This window comes from Topomyia yanbarensis, chromosome 3 (assembly GCF_030247195.1).
Source record: "Topomyia yanbarensis strain Yona2022 chromosome 3, ASM3024719v1, whole genome shotgun sequence".
Lineage (NCBI taxonomy): Eukaryota > Metazoa > Arthropoda > Insecta > Diptera > Culicidae > Topomyia > Topomyia yanbarensis.
In genome coordinates, this window is record NC_080672.1 from 36,774,801 (window position 1) to 36,796,540 (window position 21,740).

General features: G+C 38.3%; 1 protein-coding gene across 5 annotated transcripts in view; it reads left to right on the forward strand.

Moving 5' to 3' along the window:
- Positions 1–3,335: 3,335 nt before the first annotated feature.
- Positions 3,336–21,740, forward strand: part of LOC131690719 (protein kinase C-binding protein NELL2-like) — a 312,172-nt gene continuing 293,767 nt past the window's right edge. For 2 of the 5 annotated variants that reach the window (XM_058976673.1, XM_058976674.1), the window contains exon 1: positions 3,337–5,952. In XM_058976673.1, coding sequence (XP_058832656.1) covers positions 5,859–5,952 — 94 coding nt within the window. In that variant the 5' untranslated portion in view covers positions 3,337–5,858. Of the gene's footprint in view, positions 5,953–21,740 lie in introns of all 5 variants that reach the window. The other 3 variants (XM_058976669.1, XM_058976670.1, XM_058976671.1) reach the window with 3 other exon arrangements.

Consider the following 21,740-nt stretch of genomic DNA (forward strand, 5'->3'; position numbering starts at 1 on the left):
CCAATCAATAAAAAACTACAATGGGCAGCCCTATGGGGTTGCACGAACTGTAGACGTAGGACTATACTACTTAATGTAAAATATTTATTTTCTTAGTACTTAGTGTGTGGGAAAAAACACCCAGACCGGTGAAGAAAAATCAAATTTTAGACAATATAATCACATCTCATGTATAGACCAAGCTTTCTAGTTGCTCTCAAACAGATCCTAAAAGTTCAAACACCCATGGATAACCCCAAGTTTGTAGATGTGATTCGATGCCACAGGATTGTAAAATGGTTAATATTACGTCATGAAAATTCAATTCTTCCGTGACAATTTTTTTTCTGCAAAATGCCCTCTGTGTATGCAAAGCTCATGATTTGTTGGGATATTAGCATCAGAGTTAAAAATAATCGAAGCTCTTTTTTGACGGCTGAAAATGAACTTGTTGCGACTCGCGGTGAATATAAAAAATATTCATTCAACTATCCATCTTATTCATTCAGTTGAATATCGTACAATATATTCATTACACTAATTATCTAAGAAAATGTTTTCAAATGCCGATAAAGCATATGAAAAAACAATCATCATCGCTTACATTGTGCCAGGGCCTACTTTGATGCGCTTGATTTGTTGCTGCACGGTCGCTTCGTGTAGTAATCGGAGCCGAATGAAAATCTGCATGGATGAATGGGCGGTTTGTTCGTTTGACGTTTTCAGCTGCGTCACTGAATATTGAAAATGAATGCGGCTGAATATGATCAATTTTCATTCAATAAATTTGAATATTTTTAACTCTGATTAGCATTGATCGGAAAATGCTTTCCAACGCTGCGCATTGCATACATAAGGACATTTTGCAGGTCACCAGAAGCTGTTCATTTTACCACCGCCACATGTTCATTTTACTCACTCGCTAACATGTCTCATTTTTGGACATGTTTAGAAATCAAGAATCATGTTTGAATAAATGTATTTATGACGAAGTATTTTTACCAGATATGTACAAAACATGTCTAACAAGAAACATATAAGGTGATTGTAATATCTCATTCACTTATTAGTTAGAAAATAATGACTTTGCTTAACGTGTTCATTTTACCGCCAGTTCCCCTACCTACCAACACATTTGCCCCAAACATTGAACCCAAGCGCACAATGCAAAATGAGTCAACGCTGATGATGATGGGTAGAGCGAAAGAGACAACTAGTACCACCACGACACTATTAGCGCATTTCACCAAAATTCCACGCGGCCTTTCCTGATTGAAAGGAACGGTCCCGCTTAGCCCTTGTGTCATAATATTTTGTTCCAAAAAACAGCCCTGCGTTATGCAACACTTTGTGCAGGTTGATTATACCAGTTGCAAGTTGGGCCAAATTCACCAAGTTCCGTAAAATTCCTTTTAAATTACACAATTGATAAAATTGCTTAGATGAGCTAAACTAATTAATCAAATCCTGTTTTAAAAACTGTCCTTGCGTTTAAACCAAAAGGGGAAGCTTATCTACTACCACTATATTACTTAATTTCAAGCGCAAATAGCAAATACATGTGCTAGTTAAACCAAAAATTTACTGGCAACATTACAGCGGCATTTAGGAAGCAGTTGAAGCGGTCGCCTGTTGGACGACACAGGGTAGCGTCCCTCCACAGCCAGTGTAACGGACTTCTAACTCAGCTACACTGGCTGTAAAAATCACAGAACAGTGATCTGCTTCGCCAGCCGTTCAACAGGGAACTGAGCGTGTCTGGCCAAGTCCGTTCTTTAAATAGTCGATGATGACATCATTCATAGTAGCGCAGCGCGCTAGGTACACCAATCTATCGTACAGGGCTTGGGAAGCGCTATCTTCTGTGTGTTAATGCGCGATATTTTGACAAGGTTGTATATTATTTAATTTTTTAATGCTATGATATCAAAAATCTTTGGGTTTATCTATTGGAATCTATTCTTAGAAGTATTTCGGGGCGATTTGTGCAAAAAATTTGAAAATTTATCGTGAGATGGCTAAATTATATGCGTTTAAAATTGGACCACTTTTCGTTACATACCATTTTTGTCGAATTTGCAGAGTGCACCCCCATATCGAAAACAAAGACGTAGTCCTACGTCAAAAAAATTAATAGCAGCCGATGGGAAGGTTGTACCTTTCATTTGAGACTAAGTTTGTGCAAATCGGTCCAGCCATCTCTAAGAAACAGAGGTGACATTTTTTCCACAAACACACATACACACACAGACATTTTCCGGTCTCGACTAACTGAGTCGAATGGCATACGGCCGGGATTAGGTTGACGGTGAGTGATTGCATAACCTTTCTATATGAGAAAGGCAAAAACGTTTAACATATTTTTATAACTTATACTATTTGAAGTCAAAAATACAATTTTCTTATAGAAAATCAAATCGACATGCTAATGACGAAAAATTTTCCAAAATTTTAATATCTAGAACACGACTACATTTTAGAGAATTATTGTTATGAGTATTATTATTTGAGAATCCCATTCTTAAAAAAATGTGTTTTGACTGCAAATAACTATGTTAAAAGTTGTTGCTAAGAAAACTTTCTTTTTGGTTGCTTCTCTATGATGCAATTACACTTTCGTATTCAAAACGACAAACATTTGATTGGTGTGAGTTGCTTTTCTGGCATAAATGGGGGCAAAACAAACATGAAACAGATAAGTAAAAATTCTTTTAATTTTGAAAACAATTCCAGTCAAGAAGGCTTAAGTGGATTTCGCCACCACCTCATTTGATTTTTTCCCTTCCACACTACAACTTTGAACTTGCATGCGAGTCAGCCTGCAACACAACATGCGTCACGGGAGAAGTGTTGTATCGGGTACCTGAGATATCACGTCGCTTTCTCCCACAAACAAACACTCGCGTGCAACATCACGCAACATATCGGCGAAGATGTTCCTCTCAATCGATGGCATACATAGAACCCACGGCGGCAGGCGATCGCTGCCACCTTCACATGTCGCATGTTTTCCTTTTCGTCCGTTTTCTTCCTTGTTGAGCCGTTAGCCGTTGTCGCTCTCCCGTTTATTTTTTTCGTTCTGCCGTTTCTCCTATGATTTTGTGTGCGGAACTACGCTCTTTTCCCACTCTCCGAGAGAGTGCTCCTAATGGTCTCCTTTTCCGCTACTGCTGCTGCTGCTGCTGCCGCCACTAAACAACTCTCGGGGACCGAGGAATATCGCAGGTCCATCCGCGGCGCGGTGTCCATGCATGCATGTGTAAATATTGCTGTGTGTAGACTTTCCGTCGTGTAGCTACAAGGCGAGCACACACCACACTGCTCCGGGGGTTTCTTCTCGATTCGATATCGAAATTTACCGTCAGTCGGAAAGCAAAACTCGTCAAGATCAAACGGTTTTCCTCAGCTTGCGGTTAGATTTTATCTGAGACATCATCTTCACCGGAGCGAAGGCCTGTGTGTGGTGCGCGCCCGTGTGTGCCTACCTTGCCTTGCATATCCTTTCGGAAGATTACCTCTGTGTTGTAGTGCTGAATCATCGGAGGATATCCGGCGAGGATTCCCCTCCCGAGAAAGTGAACGAACAAATATAGGGAAAAATTCCGGAACTGTGATTTGTGAAAGAATTTCATGCAGCGAGACACGTTTTTCTGTTGTCGATGCTGAACAGGATTTGGATGTGTTATGTTCTGGGAAACATTGGAACGGTTAGAGCTTTTTCTTTCTGCTAACGATACGTATTTTTGAGGTGAAAATTTTCGGCGAAGAAAGGATTATGTAAAGGACTGTGTTCGGAAACAGTACGGGCCGGATCTCCAGTTGAGTCACACAATCATCCGAGCAGTGCGTATAAAAAATTGCGACATCAGATATAATTGATTTTTCTCCTCGCGCACACACTCTCTGGTGGGAAGATTCTTTTTTTTCGGAGGAAGCCAGCTGGAAGGTACCACAACTGCGAAGTGTTCTGAGAAGTGGTGGTGGAATCGCCCGCAACTGCAAAGTGAGCGGAGAACCAGTTCCGTTTCACACCGATACATCTTCCGATTGCCCCACTAACCCTTACCACTGGAAGGAAGTCGTCGTTACCACATGCTATCAACATTCTCGAGAACCCATGCATTATCCTGATTGCCAGCTGATGTCGTCAGCAAAGGGTTACTTGCAGCGAAAAATGGGTTAAATGGATTGACCTAGGCCGGGTGTTGTCCTATGAACCGTGCGGAAATATCCTGAAAACTTTGCTTCTAGCGATTTTCTCAAATCACACCAACTATAGAAAGGAAAAAAAGAGGTTTAATTCAATTAAAACACAGACAGACCAAAGCAGTTCTCCTCGGCGAGCAGTAAGCAATCTGTACCTAGTGTGAATAGTTGGGGAGCTGAGAAAGGCAGGAGGGTAGGAAAGTGAAAATTTCTTCTTCCGTGTAGTGCAAAAGTGGAATGAGAGTGTGCAGAACTTTCGTCGGTTTTCCCAGCCCGCAGCGAAAATAGAAGCAGAACGTCAAGAACACCGTGTTGAACGGCCGAACCGCATTAAAGGTGACCATAGAGTGTGCCCTCGGTAGAGAGTTTAAGCAGTCGCATCGATAGCGAACCAGCAAGACAGCGGGAGAGATAGTTGGAGAGAAAGAGTAAGCAATCTAAGAACCAAAAAAAGTGAGAGTGGGCGCCTCGGGAAAACGCAGAGAACAGCGCAGAGTTTTTCCTGTGGGCCTCGGTGAGAGGAAAACCTGACCCATCACGGCAGAAGACTCACACCGAACGGAACCACCAGGACGGAAGGTTCGTCTTTTTGCCGGTAGCGCCAGCCTGGTGTTGAGTTTTTCTGTTAGTCGCCTGTACCCTGGAACGCGTGTGAACAGTCAGCCCGTCGTCATCCAGGAAATCAGTGTATTCGGGATTTTTCTTCTGTTTTGTCTGTGGGTTGTGTTCCCAATTCGGGGAAAAATTAGGTAACTGCAAGGTGAGCACTAATAAGCCTTTGGTAGGAGGTTTTTTTTCGGAAGGCGAATGTCCCTAGCCAAAGGAAAATTTAGTGGAAAGCAGAAGGAAAATCAATTTACGTGTGTAGTTGTGTGGAGTTCTATATACTCTTGTTGTTCCATTCCATAGTTGCCGTGTGTACATAGAGGAAATAGGAAAAGAAAAAAAAACAATACGAAGAGCCTGCTTTAGTACTTCGCTCTTAGCCGCAGTGGAACGTTAATTATATAAGAATAAACTTGATTTTTGAGTGTTTTTCTGTTGGTTAAATTAGAGGAATTTTTAGTGCGAAATGATAATTGGATAAGTGATATTTGAAACAGTTTGGGCGAACGAATCCAAGAGAAACCGTCTGGCCGAGTTAGAAACATCGAAAATTAATCATCAGTGTTCTACCAGTGCTTAAATACGTCGAAGTTGGCAGCAGTTAAATGTTGAAATTATAGTTCGTAGTTCGCTGGCAAAACTAACCAATACTAATCGGTATTTGCAATTGTTATCAATGACGCCTACATTTAGTTTGATTGTTTGTCGTGTTCGAATAACTACCGATTTTGGAAAATACAATTAAAGGGACTTGTCCAACGTAGATCCGAGTTTCGATGAGAGAAGGGGTATGAAGTGTTGATTACAATTTACGAATCAGCGAAATTTGTCGGGTGTAGAATATCGGTGCGCAACAACGATTCAACGATCAAAAAATAAAAACCTTAAACAGATTGGGTAAACACTACAGCAAAAAACACACACAAACCAGTGAGTGGAAGAGACCGCAAAGGTCAGCGAATTGAATCTGCCCTGGCGCGGTTGAACTGTGATGGTGCTCTACGTGAAGGATTTCTATCGTAAGGAGCCCGACCGGCTGAGGCGGCCGCGACTCGTGTAGCTCTGCCATGAACAAGCATCTCTGGAATAGCGATACATCCTGGGGATGTGTCCAGGCGTTGCTGGCGCTGATCCTGACCATCCTGCTGTTGCCTGGTTCAGGTGAGTGTTTAAAAGATTGGGGGTATTTCATGTGTAGAAAAATCTACCGCATCAATGACAATTGTAGGCATTGACCTAGAAATGAGGTTTCGAGTGGGTTTCGGTAAGAACGTCTAAGATTCAGAGAATGCTTAAAATTTAGTATATTTCATTAAATGTTCAGTAACTTTATATGTTCTCGTTGTAATCATCTACGTATGACAATTATAAATTGCAAGCACCAGGAACACTAATCTTTAAAAATACTGGTTAGAAACTTCTAAAAATCAAAAATGTGTCTAAAATACATATTTAGTATAGTACTCAAAGTAAAAATCAATATTCAGAATAACAATATTGTTTTTGATGGCTTTGTAAAGATAAGTCGAAAAATTATTTTTTCTTCTTGAAGATTGCCTGGGGTTCTTCAAAACTCAATCAAATTTTCACGATGCAAATCATATCAACGAAGAAGTGTACGAAAACTTAAATTTTCCAACCATTAAGTATTAAGTTTAATAACTGGAAGATAATAGACATTAGAGATGGTCGGGTTCGGGTTTTTGGACTCGGGTTCGGATTTTCAAATTTCAATTTCTCGGGTTCGGGTGAGGTCCGGGTTTTTGAAATTTTAAACTTTTGGGTTCGGGTCGGGTTCGCGTTTTTCGAATTTGGAATTTTCTAATTCGGGTCGGGTTCGGGTTTTTGAACAGATCACACCCAACCATTTCTTGACGCTGTTTGCGTCTACACACAACACCCAGTCTCTTTTTGTAGTATTGACTTTATTTACTTTACTTCGTGATACGAATGCATGACACATATAACCGCAGGTACTAAATTTTACCACCTTTAAATCGCTAGAATTCGTTATATTTTCTGATGCTTAACTCTTGTATTTTTTATTCATGTATAAAATTTCTTCTCGTCAGATTCGCAAACTGTCCGAATTATTTTCTTTTTTAAACGAGTACTCATGAGAGAGCATTCGACAATAAGTGTTTCGCGTCTAAAATCTCTATGCGATGTACTTTTTATGATTATCATCAATAATCCAAGTCAAAGTAAATTTTTCGGAAAATATATTGGTTCAAGCAAGAAGAATCTACAGGAAGTAGAGACAATCTATCAACGATGGCACTCATATGGTAATGGTATACTAGCGCCACTATCAAATTAGTGGTACATATATGAAACAAGCACTTTCTGTCAGATTGTCCTCGGGCTAGGCCGTTGCATGATTCGGATTCCTTCATGAAAATACGTAAATTTCCACTATTTTAAGGAATTAATCTTAAAAATTTTGTGTGCTCTGTCAAGCCATGAGCGGATTTGTAGAAGTTTGGAGTCGTTTCTTTGAACTCCATCGGAGGCTCTACTGGCATACTGTACTAGCTATTAATGTGACATCAGGAACGCGACAGAGAATCTTGATTGACCCCAGTTTAAGATTGACCGTACCAACCAGTAACGCGGGTGACGTTGTGTAAACTGTTGAATATGACTTTCCAATTGACAGTGCTTAATTTGATACATGTAATAAATTATACAAAACTACTCTTGTAACTCTGGAATGGTATTCGATAAAAAAATTCGATGGAAATTTTGGTTAAGTAAGATGGGCAAGATTGTTTGAATCTGTCATCATTATGCCTCTTGTTTCCCCATGCATTAGCCGTTAACCGATTAATCCTACTTTCCAATTAAGATATCGACGATTTATAAGTTTCTCAGAACATTAAAAATACGACGTTTAATAATATTAAATATAAATGCCAATTTCCTCGGGTTCTATAAACATTTTTATTGTCGGGTCCGGGTCTGGTTCGGGTTTTGTAATTTTAAAATGTCATATCTGAACAAAGACTAAGCATAAAAAATCACAACCAGATATTGAAATTTACAATTAGAGAAAATTGAAAAAGAGTTTATTTGGTTATCAAGTCTACTTTTTTATGTTTTAAAGCCAAAGCAATTTAAGAGAAAAATTCTCAAAAACCGTTTACGTAATGTTATGAAAGACCTTCAACTCTCCAGAAGTCGCGTAGTTATCCACATTTAGGGGACCATCTGAAACGATTTCGCCTGAATTTCCTAAGATGAATTTCCTGGAATGAAATTTGGACAGCCCTTCCAGCATTAAAACAAAAATGCACCCTGCGCAAAGCACCATACTAAATGTCATACTCTAGGCAAACATATTTTAAACATCCAGTGTTGATTTCGACATGCTAAGAGATACCATGTAAACAAAATGACAGCGAACGCCTAATCTGGCACCTAGCTATTATGCCAAAAAACTTTGGACGCATTGGAGGGTTATGGCGTACCTTTTGAGCAAAAAGCTGGTAGCCCTCCAAATGTACCATAACTGCGTCCAATTGAGAATTTCTGGGCTAATTTTAAGTGAAGAGTATATGCCAATAATTTTCGACCTAAAACTATCAAACATCTGATAATCAAAATTAAGAAAGGAAATTAAAAAATGCCAACATCATTTTTTCCGATTGCTTTTCAAAAAGTTCTTGCAAACTGTCGAAAAGCTTCTCGAATGGGCTCAAATTTTTTCTACATTAAATTAATAAGCTAACAACTGTTTTCATATAGAGTAGAGAAAACATCTAAAAAAAATTTCTACAAAAAATTGCCTTTTGAATTTTGTCCAAATTTTATTACGCATACGTTATGTGCACTCAGGGCACTGCGCGACTTCCGAAGGGTTAAACAGCGTTCTAATCAATTCTCATGCAAAGTTCCAATTACGGAAGCTTAATGTAAACTTCTAACAGCAATTCATACAGCTTTGACGACGAAACTTTTTAGAAGATAAATTTCGGTTGATACGTTATATAGTTTACTTTTCTGCGAGAAATAAAGTACATCAACGTGCTGTATTCCACCTATGTCTTCTACAAATTTATAGCTCTTTTGTGACTGTTTTTGCTGAAGACACCAAGCATCTATCTTGTGTGCTTTAAAAGTAATAGCATGTTATTTATTGTTCAATAAAGTACTGATCCGTTTTAATATACCAGCTGAATTTTATTTCGATATAACGGGAAAGGATTTGTTGTTCTATCTACCACCGCTCGAAATAAACACCAAACAGTTTTAAGTTGTCTGATTGTGTCTTGATCACTTAGCACTGTGCGATCTTTCATTTTCCAGTACCTTCGGATAGCTAATTTTCTAACTTATGACCCTTTGATCGATCTAGAACATATCCCGGAGAACGAGAAACGAAATAAATTACTCCGAGTAAGTGGAAACAAAGTCATTATACACTCGAGTACTAGTACACAACCATGCACTGCTAAGCCCCATGCAAAACTGACTCAGACATCACTTTGTTAAAAGTTTAATAACTTCTTTTAACAAAGCCGAATCGATTAGCAGTCTTCAACAAAGTTGTAGACAATTAACTTCTCTATTAGGCAAAATGTAAAACACACATCGATGTCATCCGTCTCGACTGCGAGAGCGACCGGCGATAGCAAGTGCACATGTACGGGAAAGATCCACACAATGCTCTATTTTATTTTCACTTATAGTGATAATATGATGCATACAGTGCCACCTAGCGGCGAAAATGCGAGTTAGTGGGGTTTCTCCCTGTAAATTGTCGAAAAATCCCATGCAAACTTTAGGCACGTTGCAACGTGTTGGTCCGGTAGCTAGACTTGTTCGATTTGCTTCAAATTTAGTGCGAGTACTCCTGGTGGGACGAGGAATCGACTCGGAAGTTGGTCGATTGAATTTTTAAACATTCATTATTTTTCTGGGCAGTCTAATACGCGTACAAACATTTGGAAAGTTAAGTTATATGAAATTTTTCCTTGAAAACTTCACAAAATGGCGGAATTAAGGAATATTTGGTTACTGGAAAAGAGCAGCTGGTAGTTCTGGGTGAAATCAATGAAACAACAAAGATTCCCAATTTACATAAGTACCGTGAAGGCACGTAGTTCGAATCTTTCAAAACTTCTGTTTCTAACGGTTATACGGTTAATACGTAGTCAGATAAACTCAAGGTTAGAAATGCAACAAATTCTGGATGTTTCATTCTTAGTTGATGTCAAATTAATATGATTTGGTTATAGAACCTGCTGAATCGACAATATCCCAAAATCCATTTTGATAAAAGTTTTCACAAACCAGCAAACGTAAATCCCAAGACAATACGAAAGGATAGTTATCGTTTGTTGTGACTAGCCTATCAGCAATATTTCGATGAGGTTACAATGAAGTGAAAATTGTTGAAATGGTTGAAGTGAGATTGAATAAAAATCGAGTTGAAGAAGATCAGATAAACGTAAAGTAAAAACAAATTTTGAAGGGAACTGCAGTGTAAAAACCAATCCAATCTAAAACTATTGATGTAAATGTAATGAATCAATCCACAATGCGTAGGGGAGAGGGGGTGACATTGAAACACATTTTTATACGATTTAATTTTGATGATAATACATGTTATTTGTGTAGCTAAAAGTGGTACATAGTTTCACTCTGTTGTTAACTAATACATATATTTTTTCCAGCTGGTAAAATTCACGGGAAATAATTTTTTTTGGGTAATAAACAGTCGGTGGTAAAATGTACCAGTGAGCCCCATGGGTAGGAACTATGAAACACGACGTCGTCTACAGTGAAATATTCTACTTGCAAATTTCATTCTTTTGTTTTGACGAATAAAGATCCTAAAGCTTTCTATTAAAGTTATTTTGAGACGCAAATCGTTTGTTTATGCAAGATATCACTAAATCATCGCGTAATATCAGACCACCATATATATGTATATAAGATGCAATCCTGAAAGAAGCGATAATTTCTACAAAACTTGCCCAAATTGACAAACTTTCCATTTCATGAGTTGTATTTATTGTGAAAAATCGGAACCCATTCACATTTTAATATAAATCACAAAAACAAGAAATTTTCACTGTTCCCCATACGTCATCGTTCCACAGTTACCCAATGGGTCTATTTATGAAGATTGTCAAATTACACAGAACCATGACAAGTTACCAAAAAACTTTGTTCGCGGCAAATGTTCAGCATAAAATTTGCTACAAATAACAGTAGAATAAACATTTTTCTGGTGAACGGTAACTCATAAAAATGAAATAATGATTTTTATTGCAAATTTACTCTGACTGTTATAAAACAAACAAATATCCATTAAAAGAGATAGTGTTATCAGAAATCTTCCAAAATACAGTAACACGTGTAAAGAATTAGAAACCATGAAATATGAGGGAATGAGACGATTATGTTCATGCATTATGATTTTATTGCGATTGTTTCATAGTTCCTGCTGATCCACCGTTACCCTCTCTCCCCCACACATAGCAAAAAATAATCAAACAAACCGTGGTTAAAATGAAATGATCTTCACCGCGATTCCTGCTAAATAATGCACTGCGTGAAATTTGAAGCACCTGTGCACGGAATTTCAATCAGCGCAATATATTATGCGTGGAATTTGGCACAACGACACATTTTTCATTTTTGTAATTTTTGTATAATTCAGATTAAATTCTCCTGTTATTATAATTTTCCATAAAATTGCCAACCAGTGGGATCTATTTCATAATTCTATCAATTTTGATTAATTTTTCATAACGAATTTAGGTTCACTTATGTCTTAGGTTTGCAGAATTATGTGCCTGCACGGTATACCTTCTGTTTGATTTTTCATACCCGTTTTTCCACGGTCGTCTGAGAATTTTGTATTTTTGGCGTGAATTTTTGAGACTAACGTGCTACAGATATGGTTAAAATGTTTGTGAGAATCTTAAAAAATCTACTTATCTTGTTGTGATAAATTCTTCGATTTATCTATCGCCATACGCAATTTTTTTTCGGTTTTAAGGGTTTATATATAGCGGATCGACAAAATTTCATTAGGAGGTTACAGCACAGTAGATCACGAATACATATGCATATTTAGAAAATTTTACTTGATACCGAGGTCCCGTAAAATGGGATTTATAATACTAGTTTTGATGCACAAAACTAAAAGTGTCAAGTATTTTCAACACAAGATTGCGGCTGAACAACATTTTCCCACAGACTAATTCTTTTAGAAAAGGTCCACAGCCAAAAATTTACCTTCCATAATTTTTAATATAGAGCCAAAAACAAAACGATTCCTTATAACGATAGAAAGTGACGATATTTTGATTATTCGCTGATAATTTCATAAAAATCGATACAAAACTTATTTAAAAAAATTATGCAATAAAAAAATGAAATCCTACGTACGTCGCTGGAGAAGGCAATTTCGAATACACTGTGAAAATTTCGGAATGATAAAAATCATTTGTTTGAGTCAAATTTTCGGCCACTGCAAAAAATGTGAGAAAAACGCAATTGTAGTTTTCAGTACACTCAGGGTATGCATAACAGGGGCTGTGGCGAAATTGAAAATTTGTATATTTATATGCTATTGCCGCCTTCCATGTTTGGCCATATCACATTTAAGACCCTAATGCATATTTTAGACAAATGAAAAAAATCGATGTTTTTAAAATTCTATTTTTATTAATAAGGGAGTGAATATTACAAGTACTTGTATTTGTACTTGTATTACTTGTATTAGTATTATCAATGACTTGTGGAAAATTTTAATCAACGGAACTATGTCTTTCGCTCCACAACGTAGTTTTTTTCGTCGATTGCGGTTAACGTGAACCGCTCAACTGGAGAATATGGAGCTTAAACAAATGTTAGCTTTCAGCATTCATTAGTGATTTAACCCTTAAATGCGCAATGTTGTTTTAAAACAACATTGAGAAAACCATCTCAAAATTATCATAGTAACGTATTAAAACTGTAAGACAATTTTCAGAAAATTTGAAAAAAATTGCTTTGCGCCTTTAAGGGTTAATGTAGCTTTTCGCATAAACATGATTCAATATTAATGACGGAGAGTCCTAATTCGTTTTGTGCAACCACTAGCTATTGTGAGTCGAAATATGTTGATCACTGGTGAGGTTACTTTCGGAAAAAGTCGATATTGAAATAATCGCGTTGAGGTAGCGTGTTATCAATTTCAGCTCTAGTTCTCAGATCGTCATAATAAACGCTATCAATGATATGTACTTCAAATATTTGTAATAATTTTTTCCCATTTTTTGGTCAGCACATATATAATTCCTCAAAAAGGAAATTCAGTTTTTCTATACATAATGCATCGAATGAAAAAATTAAGGGGGCGTCTGGTGTAAAGTGCTCAAACCGAAAGTTATTTTGTTTTTGAATGCAAGGCTACAAGGGATCTTTTGTGCAATGTTAGGATTTATTTATACATTCATTGTGTACGAAAAAATATATTCAGTCAAGCAGAGCCACACATACGAGCGTTCCAAGAGTAGACGTCCTACCATTTCCACGAGGAGCGCCATGGCGAACACGATAAGTCTTGATAAAATTATCTGACACAGAATATTCAATAAAATTTGTAAAGCTTCGACTCTATGAATTAGAAACAAAATCAAAAAAAGTTCGAGTTTCGGAAAATGGCATCATTAAAACCGAAAAATCTTATATTTTACTGCAAAATTCGCTCACGTTTCTTCAAAAAAACAGGGAGATATTTTTTTTTCAGTTTTCTGTGGTTCATCGACAGTCTACATATATAGTGAATTAAAAAAATAAATCAATAAAAAATAAATCAATAAAAAATAAATCATCGTTCATTAATTTTTGAGTTATTCGCCAATTTAAAAAACGCGGCTTCGAGAAAAATGCTATTAAAGTTGCCGATAGATTGAAATCTGCATGTATTACAGCAAATAGGCGCGAGGAATGCATGACTGTTTAAAACAAAACAAATTCAGCGTGGCCACCGAGACATCGGAACACTATTCAAGATGTTCAATAGTAACAATTAAGCGAATAAGGGGTCGATTTTTTTTGCCCGCTGCATCAAACGCCACCCTTAACCCATTATAACCCAGTTATGTTAAAACTTTTGGTAATTTATAAAATACTTCTCGAGCCGTCATATTATACCGAATTAAACATGGGAAAAATAAACTTTGGAACGTTTTGTTGCGAAAAAAACTAACGTATGAAATTTCATACGCTGGCCTGATAGGGTTTCAAAAAATCATTACAGATAAAATTCGGCTGAAATCTTTATATTCAGCATAAAATCTAATAATACCTTCAACCTTGCGAGATCATTCATTAAGCAGCTTTTTTGAATGATTTTAACACTTCTCTCCTCTCTCGTGTCGTTTCGTCTCATGATTGGTTCGTTGCATCAAACCATCTTCCCTCAAACTTTGTAATTATTTTAAGAAAAAGAACATTTTCTTACGAGAATTTACATAAAAAATATTCTGGGTGGAACCAGGTATGATTTGCTGCGTATTAAGCATTTGTTAGCCTTGAATGCACTGATTCGACGTTAAAATCAGCGAGAAAGTTGTGAATCGTCTCCTGGTCCTAAAGAGGAAATAATTTTGTCTTAGAAAAAATGATATCGGTTCAGCCTAGCGTATGAAATTTCATACCTTGAACTACCAGCAGAATTTTCGCAATTGTTTCACCAATTTCTTCCATTTTTTCGCACTTAGCTAATCTTTCACACCTCTCATGACCATTCGTTCACAATCCGAAACAAGAATTAGTGATTTAGAAGAGAAAATTAATAATATGTATTGTTCATATTTTGGTTTGAATTTCGTCCAACTTTGATATTCTAATATACTATGGAATTTTATAAAAAAAAATATTATTGAGCATGCAAATTATAAATTATAGGGTATTAATGAACGTTCACAGAAGACCAAAAATTTGAAAACGCTTGTATTGTATAACAAGTATGAAATGAAATGTGTTGTTTTTGCGTATGAAATTTCATACGCTAGGACATAATGGGTTAACGCTTAAGCCAGGTTTATTCCCACCGGTAAACCTTGTTTAAAAACTAAGCGTGGGTGAAGAAATCGACCCTGAGGGAAGTAAGTCCGCAAGCTTAATGAAACCTGGCTAGTTTTGGATATTATAATATTTATTGGTTTACTTTTAGTTAATTAAATAATCAAATAATTATATTAATTATCTCATTGCATTGATTACTTTCTTTCACCTTGAAGTAATACATGCACTATATTTTTGATTGTTAGGTTAACCATAATTCTTCATGAGTAGGGGAAATTAATCGTTTGTCGGCATCACGACGTAACTTTTGACAGAAATCAGACGTGCTCATTCTGACAAATTTTATTTGTGTTATGTTCGCACGTTTTTTTGTGCCGAAAATCTACTCGTTTTTTTTATCATTTGCTCAATGTTGTAGAAATGCTATCGAAAAAGTGTGCGCATTGAATATTTACTAAGTGAATTTATTCTATTTTGTGATACAACATCGAAATGTTCGCCACAATTTTTTTCAAAAAGGTTAGTAAAATCGGTTGTCGGTGCTCCACTTTTTGTGGCAAATGCTTAATTTTCTATATCCCAATCAATATGAATGTTTTCGACACGGTTTTTATGAGTCGATGCCAAAAATCGATGTCTGATGCCATTTTGAAATCCAAGATGGCGAGATCTCCATTTCAAAAGTACCCAGATTGGAGGTTTTCAGATTTGCTTATGGTAAAAAATCCGCTATATCTATTATTACGGATTTTGTATTATAGCTTCGACAATCATCAAATGCTAAACCCGATCCTAACTTACTAAAGACAAACGAAAAACGCTATTTTTCTTAATTTTCCTTCTATTTTCCCATAAACGATATGTAGTCTAAGCACTTTTGAATTATGCAAAAAATAGTTATTTTCGTGGAGGAGGGCACAATATCTAACTTAAAATTAGTTTTTAGTGTTTCGGGATCTCATCATCTTGGTGCCAATTAGATGATAAATCTAAACTAGTACTAAAATTAGCATTCGTTATACGCTCAATCCTAAATCCAAAAACTTATACGTTTTGCATGAACTAAGCAACTGGCATGTTCCGAGTGATGTCTCGGAAGATAACCACAGAAACTATGGTTTGCTGATGAGAATGCGGTGCCCGAAACAGTTTTTTTGGTATGCGAACCAACACACTTGGCACTATACAAAAAATAGTTGTTTTTTAGTGCAGAAGGACACAATACCTAACTTAAAATTAGCTTAGCGCTAAAAGTTAAATTTACATGAGAATTGTTTCATTTTTTGGAACAGTACCTTTTTTTGATGAATTGCATAAAATGGCATAGCTTATATAACAAAAAACTTAAATAACTCTTACCCCATTTGCCGTAGCTATATAAGTTCTTCAACAAGATTACGCCCTTGTATTCGGTTCAGTGTTTAGTGTTTCATATACTTTTAAAATTTTGTAGATACCCAGTTTTAAACAAAAACTAATAAAAATACCAAAAATTGCTTTTTTAATAAGTTTTAATGACTCTGCCGCTCTTACAATCCAGAATTTGTACAAACTAATTCACCAAAACTCTTCGTTTGGATCTCCAAAAAATACTGAAAAAAATCTGAGGCAGTTCATGATCATTTCAATAGGCACGAATTTAAAATTAGACCCACAATCGGCCCATTAAAAAAGTCGATATACGCCACCAGTAGGGAACGTTATAGGAAATTCACTCCAAAGAAGAAAGTGGTCCTAATACCCTAACCCTTCGTTAAAGAAGTGAGCTCGTTGACGTTTTCAATATGATGTCATTTTGAGACACCCTAATGCTCATGCTCAATGTCGCCTTCAAGCAGATTTTTGACAGTTGACGTATACGCCGTAATCATTAATTTGTCGTGAGATGTCCTTTTAAAGTAAAACGTATCAGGTGCAAAATTTTAAAACATCATCATTGAAATTTTTCGAATTTTTATATAATATTTCTTATTTTGATAAATATAGGGCATATTGGAATCTAGTTTTCAATATTCGCTTGACATGCAATAATCACAAGCTGTTTACATTTGAGTCAACACTCTTGAATTCATGTTATTTGCATTGCTTAATTGCAAGGTGCACTGAAGGCAATTGGATCATAAAATTACAAAACCATTTCTCGTTTGTTCAATTACTTGGTTTCAACAGAAAACATTAAAAGAATAATAAGACTTTATTTATAAAAAATATACAGTCGCTAAAAATGAAACTTTTCGATCGCGCTATTTTTTGGCTGGCGCAAAAAAAACAACAACTAAAGCTTGCCTCCAGTTGTGTTTATTCAGAATTAAAAATATCATTTTAACAGGTGAAACCACCTCGGCTCGATTACTTAACGAGCGACAGTTGCAACCAAAATGCACGTCACGCTCGTCCAAAAATCAAGTCGATAAAATTTCGAGCATAAGTTTGCATGTTTACGAATCAAACGATGGACGAACGAACGAACGGAGGAGACAAGGAACGGGCGAAGGAGAGACCGAGAGGAGCATATCGGCGCAGTCATCGTATTTTATTTTGCGAATTTTCTGTTTGGTTTCAATTTTTCGCACCACTGACACTGACTGCCCTCGCGCGCAGAGACAGAACCCGAGGGTGTGACATATTGGCAGTGAAAACGAAAAATAATAAATTTCCCGGCGTGCGACATCGGGCTTTCACTTCTTTCATATTTCGACTGGCACATTTTTCATCACGCCACCCATGCCTTGTGTGTTCTAAATTGTGGCGAAAAGAACACCGGAACCGCCGGAAAAAAATCTCGTGTTGGTGCACATTTGTGTGAGGACAAGATTAGTTTCGAGCATCAAAAAAATGTCAACACGATCGCTGCCACTTCAAACGCGGGCATAAATCTTGCAATATTGTTGCATGCAGCGCATAGTCTCTCCGTCTCTTTCTATCGCGGCGTCTTCGAGTGGGCTAACGACGACGAAAAATACGCAAAAATCATCAGCAAGACTGCGCGTGAAATCTGTGGCCGATCTCCAGGACGAGCTTTGTCGCGTTTCTGGCGACGACGGCTTTGGTGACGATCGGCGGTGGCGGCGGCGTCTCAGTCTGTCGTCGTCATCGGCCAGCATAAACGGAATATATTTGCATGTTAATTAATGTATCGTTTGAATTCTGCCAATTAGTCGCTTCCGCAGAAATCGACCACTGTGTGTGTGTGTCGGGTGACAAATAAAAACGGTGGAACGATTTTTCGCCGTTGATTGGCCAAGGTGTTCCAGCTTCGGAATGGTTCACCTTTTTGTGAAGGGTTCGGCTGAAATGTCTGTTCGAAATGGTATTAACTAGAAATTCCGTTCACACATGTTTAAAAATTCCATCTTTATGCAGCTTTTTTTGTGGCGAATCGGAGGTGTCAGATCTAACTTTCGGATCTCTGTGTAGAGTAGAGTTCTTAAAGCTGAACCAAATTTATTAGCAATATATTTCAGTGATAATTATTGCATTGATAGCTTATATCACATCTTATTAGTTTAATTTACAATCCAACCAATAGATTTCAATTATTTTTTACCTATCTTAGGATTGACTTTAGAGTCACGTCAATGAAGTTTTATGAAAGTTCAAGCGAACGCTGTCATATAAGACTATATTTACTTGGCAGAAGCTCAGGCATGTTTTGATAAAACAACAAGTGCAGATATTATGTTTCGGCGCATACATAAATGCATTTCTTGGCATTTGAATCAATCTTGGCACATCATCAACTGCTTCTTACGAAAATATGGCTTTCATTTCAAAGATTGTATTCGACTTCCATACCTGTAAATCAATGTATGTCTCGATCATTTCAAGTTCATATTTCCCAATTTTCCGGGTAAACCACATAAAACTTTTTTTCTAGTATGGTGTAATAGAAGACTTTGTAGATGTTTCCAGAAGTTCGCTCAGAGTCATTCCAAGATTTGCCTTACTTACTTCTTGATCGTTTCATTCTATCTGCCGTTCAGCTCGTTCTCATTTTTGTTTAATCGAAGCGAAAACAATTTTTACATAATTTGACAAATTACAAAATAAAATGAAAAAAAAACTTGTTATTACATTCTGCTATCTCTCCCTGAAATCGTCCTCCACCTACAGAACGGAGCCCTAACCTTTCCCTTGCTGTTCCAATTTATGAGCTCCCATCAACAAACACACAACCAGCCAATTAGGAGGTTCCGACCACTTCAGGTTGCCAATTCGATGTTAATGTACAACCACCACCCTTTAGCTGAGCACACAGAGAACCCTTGCCCAGTCTCGGGGGACCATCTGGTGCGGTGTACGTTCGGGCAAGGACGGGAAACCACATACATGCTACGTCGTGCTGCTATCGTTGGGCTGATGGAAGCGCAGCAGCAGCAGCATCGACAGGTGAGCGAGTGAACCTAAACCTGGACGTGGGTTATGACGTTAGACTGCGGCGGGCGGCCGCTAGAGGGAGTCTTCGTTCAGTACTTCACACGGAAGTGGCATACTGCTGACTCTGTGGCGCTTCTAATACTACGCCACAGGCGTGTAGGTACAGGCTACAGGCTCGCTCAGCTCGTTCAAGTTGAGTGCCTTTCAAGCACGGGTGTCCCTTTTTTACCCGAGTGTATATATAGTTCTCTACATTAACGTCATGTGTCAGCATAATATGCCACCAGCAACCATCCTTCCAGCCCACCGCCGCCGCCTGGTCTATCGCCTGGAAAGCATACACAATCATAAACGAAGCATTGGACGAATATGTGTGGACGAGGATAAGCAAAATATAATAGCACCAGACAGACAGGAGCACAAGCAAGGAAATAGCCGTCCGTGTTCAGCGAAATGGAAAGGAAAGACGAAAAAATACACACCAGGAACAGCGGTTGTTGGCTGTAATCTTTTACTCAATTCTTTTCGCTCTTTCCGTTCTGACCGAACTGTGCTGGAAGCGTGTTAAACCGCGAACCGAGAGGAGAAAATAGAGCGCTAAGTAAAGACGACACATATTCCACCAAGTGAGTCCCCCTTGCTGCGGACGGAAACGCACACGCTACCGTTCCGAAGGGGAGTCAATTCAGCTCGATCAGCATCACACATCACGGTCGGCCGTTATCGTACGATTCGAGCGGCGCGATTTCTCACGTGGAGCCTGCCAAACTTGTTTTATATTTCTTTCTATGCGTGGCGAGTTTCGTATGCATACAGGTTGAAAATTAAAACACGAAACACGTCCAATAAAATATATAATGCGGGAGTGAGGAGTCCTTTCGTCTCGGGTACAAAATTGCAGCCGGCGGTATGGCAGGTGCCGAACGATTTCGGTCGTATTTTTTGGGTTTAACGAATTCGATTGAATCAGTGCATGATATCACGCATCTTTAGAGGTGGTAAAGGGTTTTTTTTTTCATTACAATAAACACGAGTACAAAAAAATATTTCACATTATCTGTTGCCTATTGCACACACGGAAATAAAATTGTGTGAATAAAGTGACATGAATTACGGAACAATCACGTTTTTACGTTACGAAATCATGAGCATGAGCATGATGACCGTACAATTCGTAGTTACTACTCCGTGATTGACCAAAACCAGCGAAATTGCACAGAGAATCCACTAATGTGGTCTGGGAGTAGCTAACGGATGTTCAATCAAAAATGAGAATGATATCAATACCTTTCTGTAATTAAAGTAAAGAGCGTAAACTTTTTTCTCTTCAAGAAAATTGCTCTCTAGTCTCCCTAGAAATGGGTGGCATGTTTCTTTTCGCTCGGGTGCTGTATGTTCAATCGAAGATGGCGTCAAAACAGCAAGCACTTCGCGAGCGTGTTGTGTGGTTTTACGAAACGCATGGTCATCGTGGAAATAAGTTTACGGTAGACCACTTTCAAGACGAAAACGTGCCCGTGAGTACAGTACAGAGTACCGGATTATGGCATCCCTGAGCGTGAAGCGGAAGGCCGGTAGCGGCCGTCCGGCGAAGATAATCTCGAAGAAGAAGAAGGAAGCGTTGTAAAAGCTGTTCGGCAACAAGGACGGAACGAGTTTGTGTGACGCCGGCCGAAAATATCACTGCTCCCATACCTTGATTCACCGAACCCTTAAGCTGGAGGACACCATCTGTCGGAGGAACACTCGGTCCCCCGAGTAGACGGACGAGCAGATAGCGATCGTGAAATCGCAGTGCAGTTGGATGACGAAAAACTACCGCTTAGCCCAAATCCCTCTCCTCCCGTTATCCTTCCTTCCTTCTGCGGCTGTTCGCCCATCTAAATATGGAAGCTGTTCTTCAATGTCAGCTTCTTTCACCGAACAGCCTAGATAAGCCGTGTAGTGTCGGTAGTGGTTGTTTCAACCGGCTAAGAATTACACTACGGACTACCTGTTTCAGTGGTAAAAATCTACCAAACAGGGAACCCCAATTCCATAGTGTCATGCGACCCGTGCTATGGGTAAAATTGTTGAGGGGGTTTAAAACATTCTCAATGGCGAACGGAGCCTGGGAAGAGTCGGGCGAACTCCCCAGTATGCTGCATTACGCAGCGGAACGTTCACTCTACATACCGATTTTTTTTCACCGATGATCCACTTAATTTTGCCGAATTTTTGTTGGCTGGGGGTTTGCAGAGACTCTCGGCTGATGGTAGTTCGGTGAAGTTTTGTTGAGTTTCGATTATCAAATTTCGATGTGTACAGATGAACCTGCCCAGAGGCCGTGTGGTATCCGGCCTAGAATTGAGCCACTGGAGTCCTGCTGCCATGTCGTAGGAGGCGACTGAAAGTAGGAGACCCTAAGTCAAGGTGTAGTTCCGTGCCGAGGACTTAATGACTGGAGGGTCTAAAATATGCCAGTCGCGCACGGAGCATTTTTGGGTTTTGCCCTTACTGTGTTATGCGAATCTCTGACACAGTGGACCATTATTTTCTTC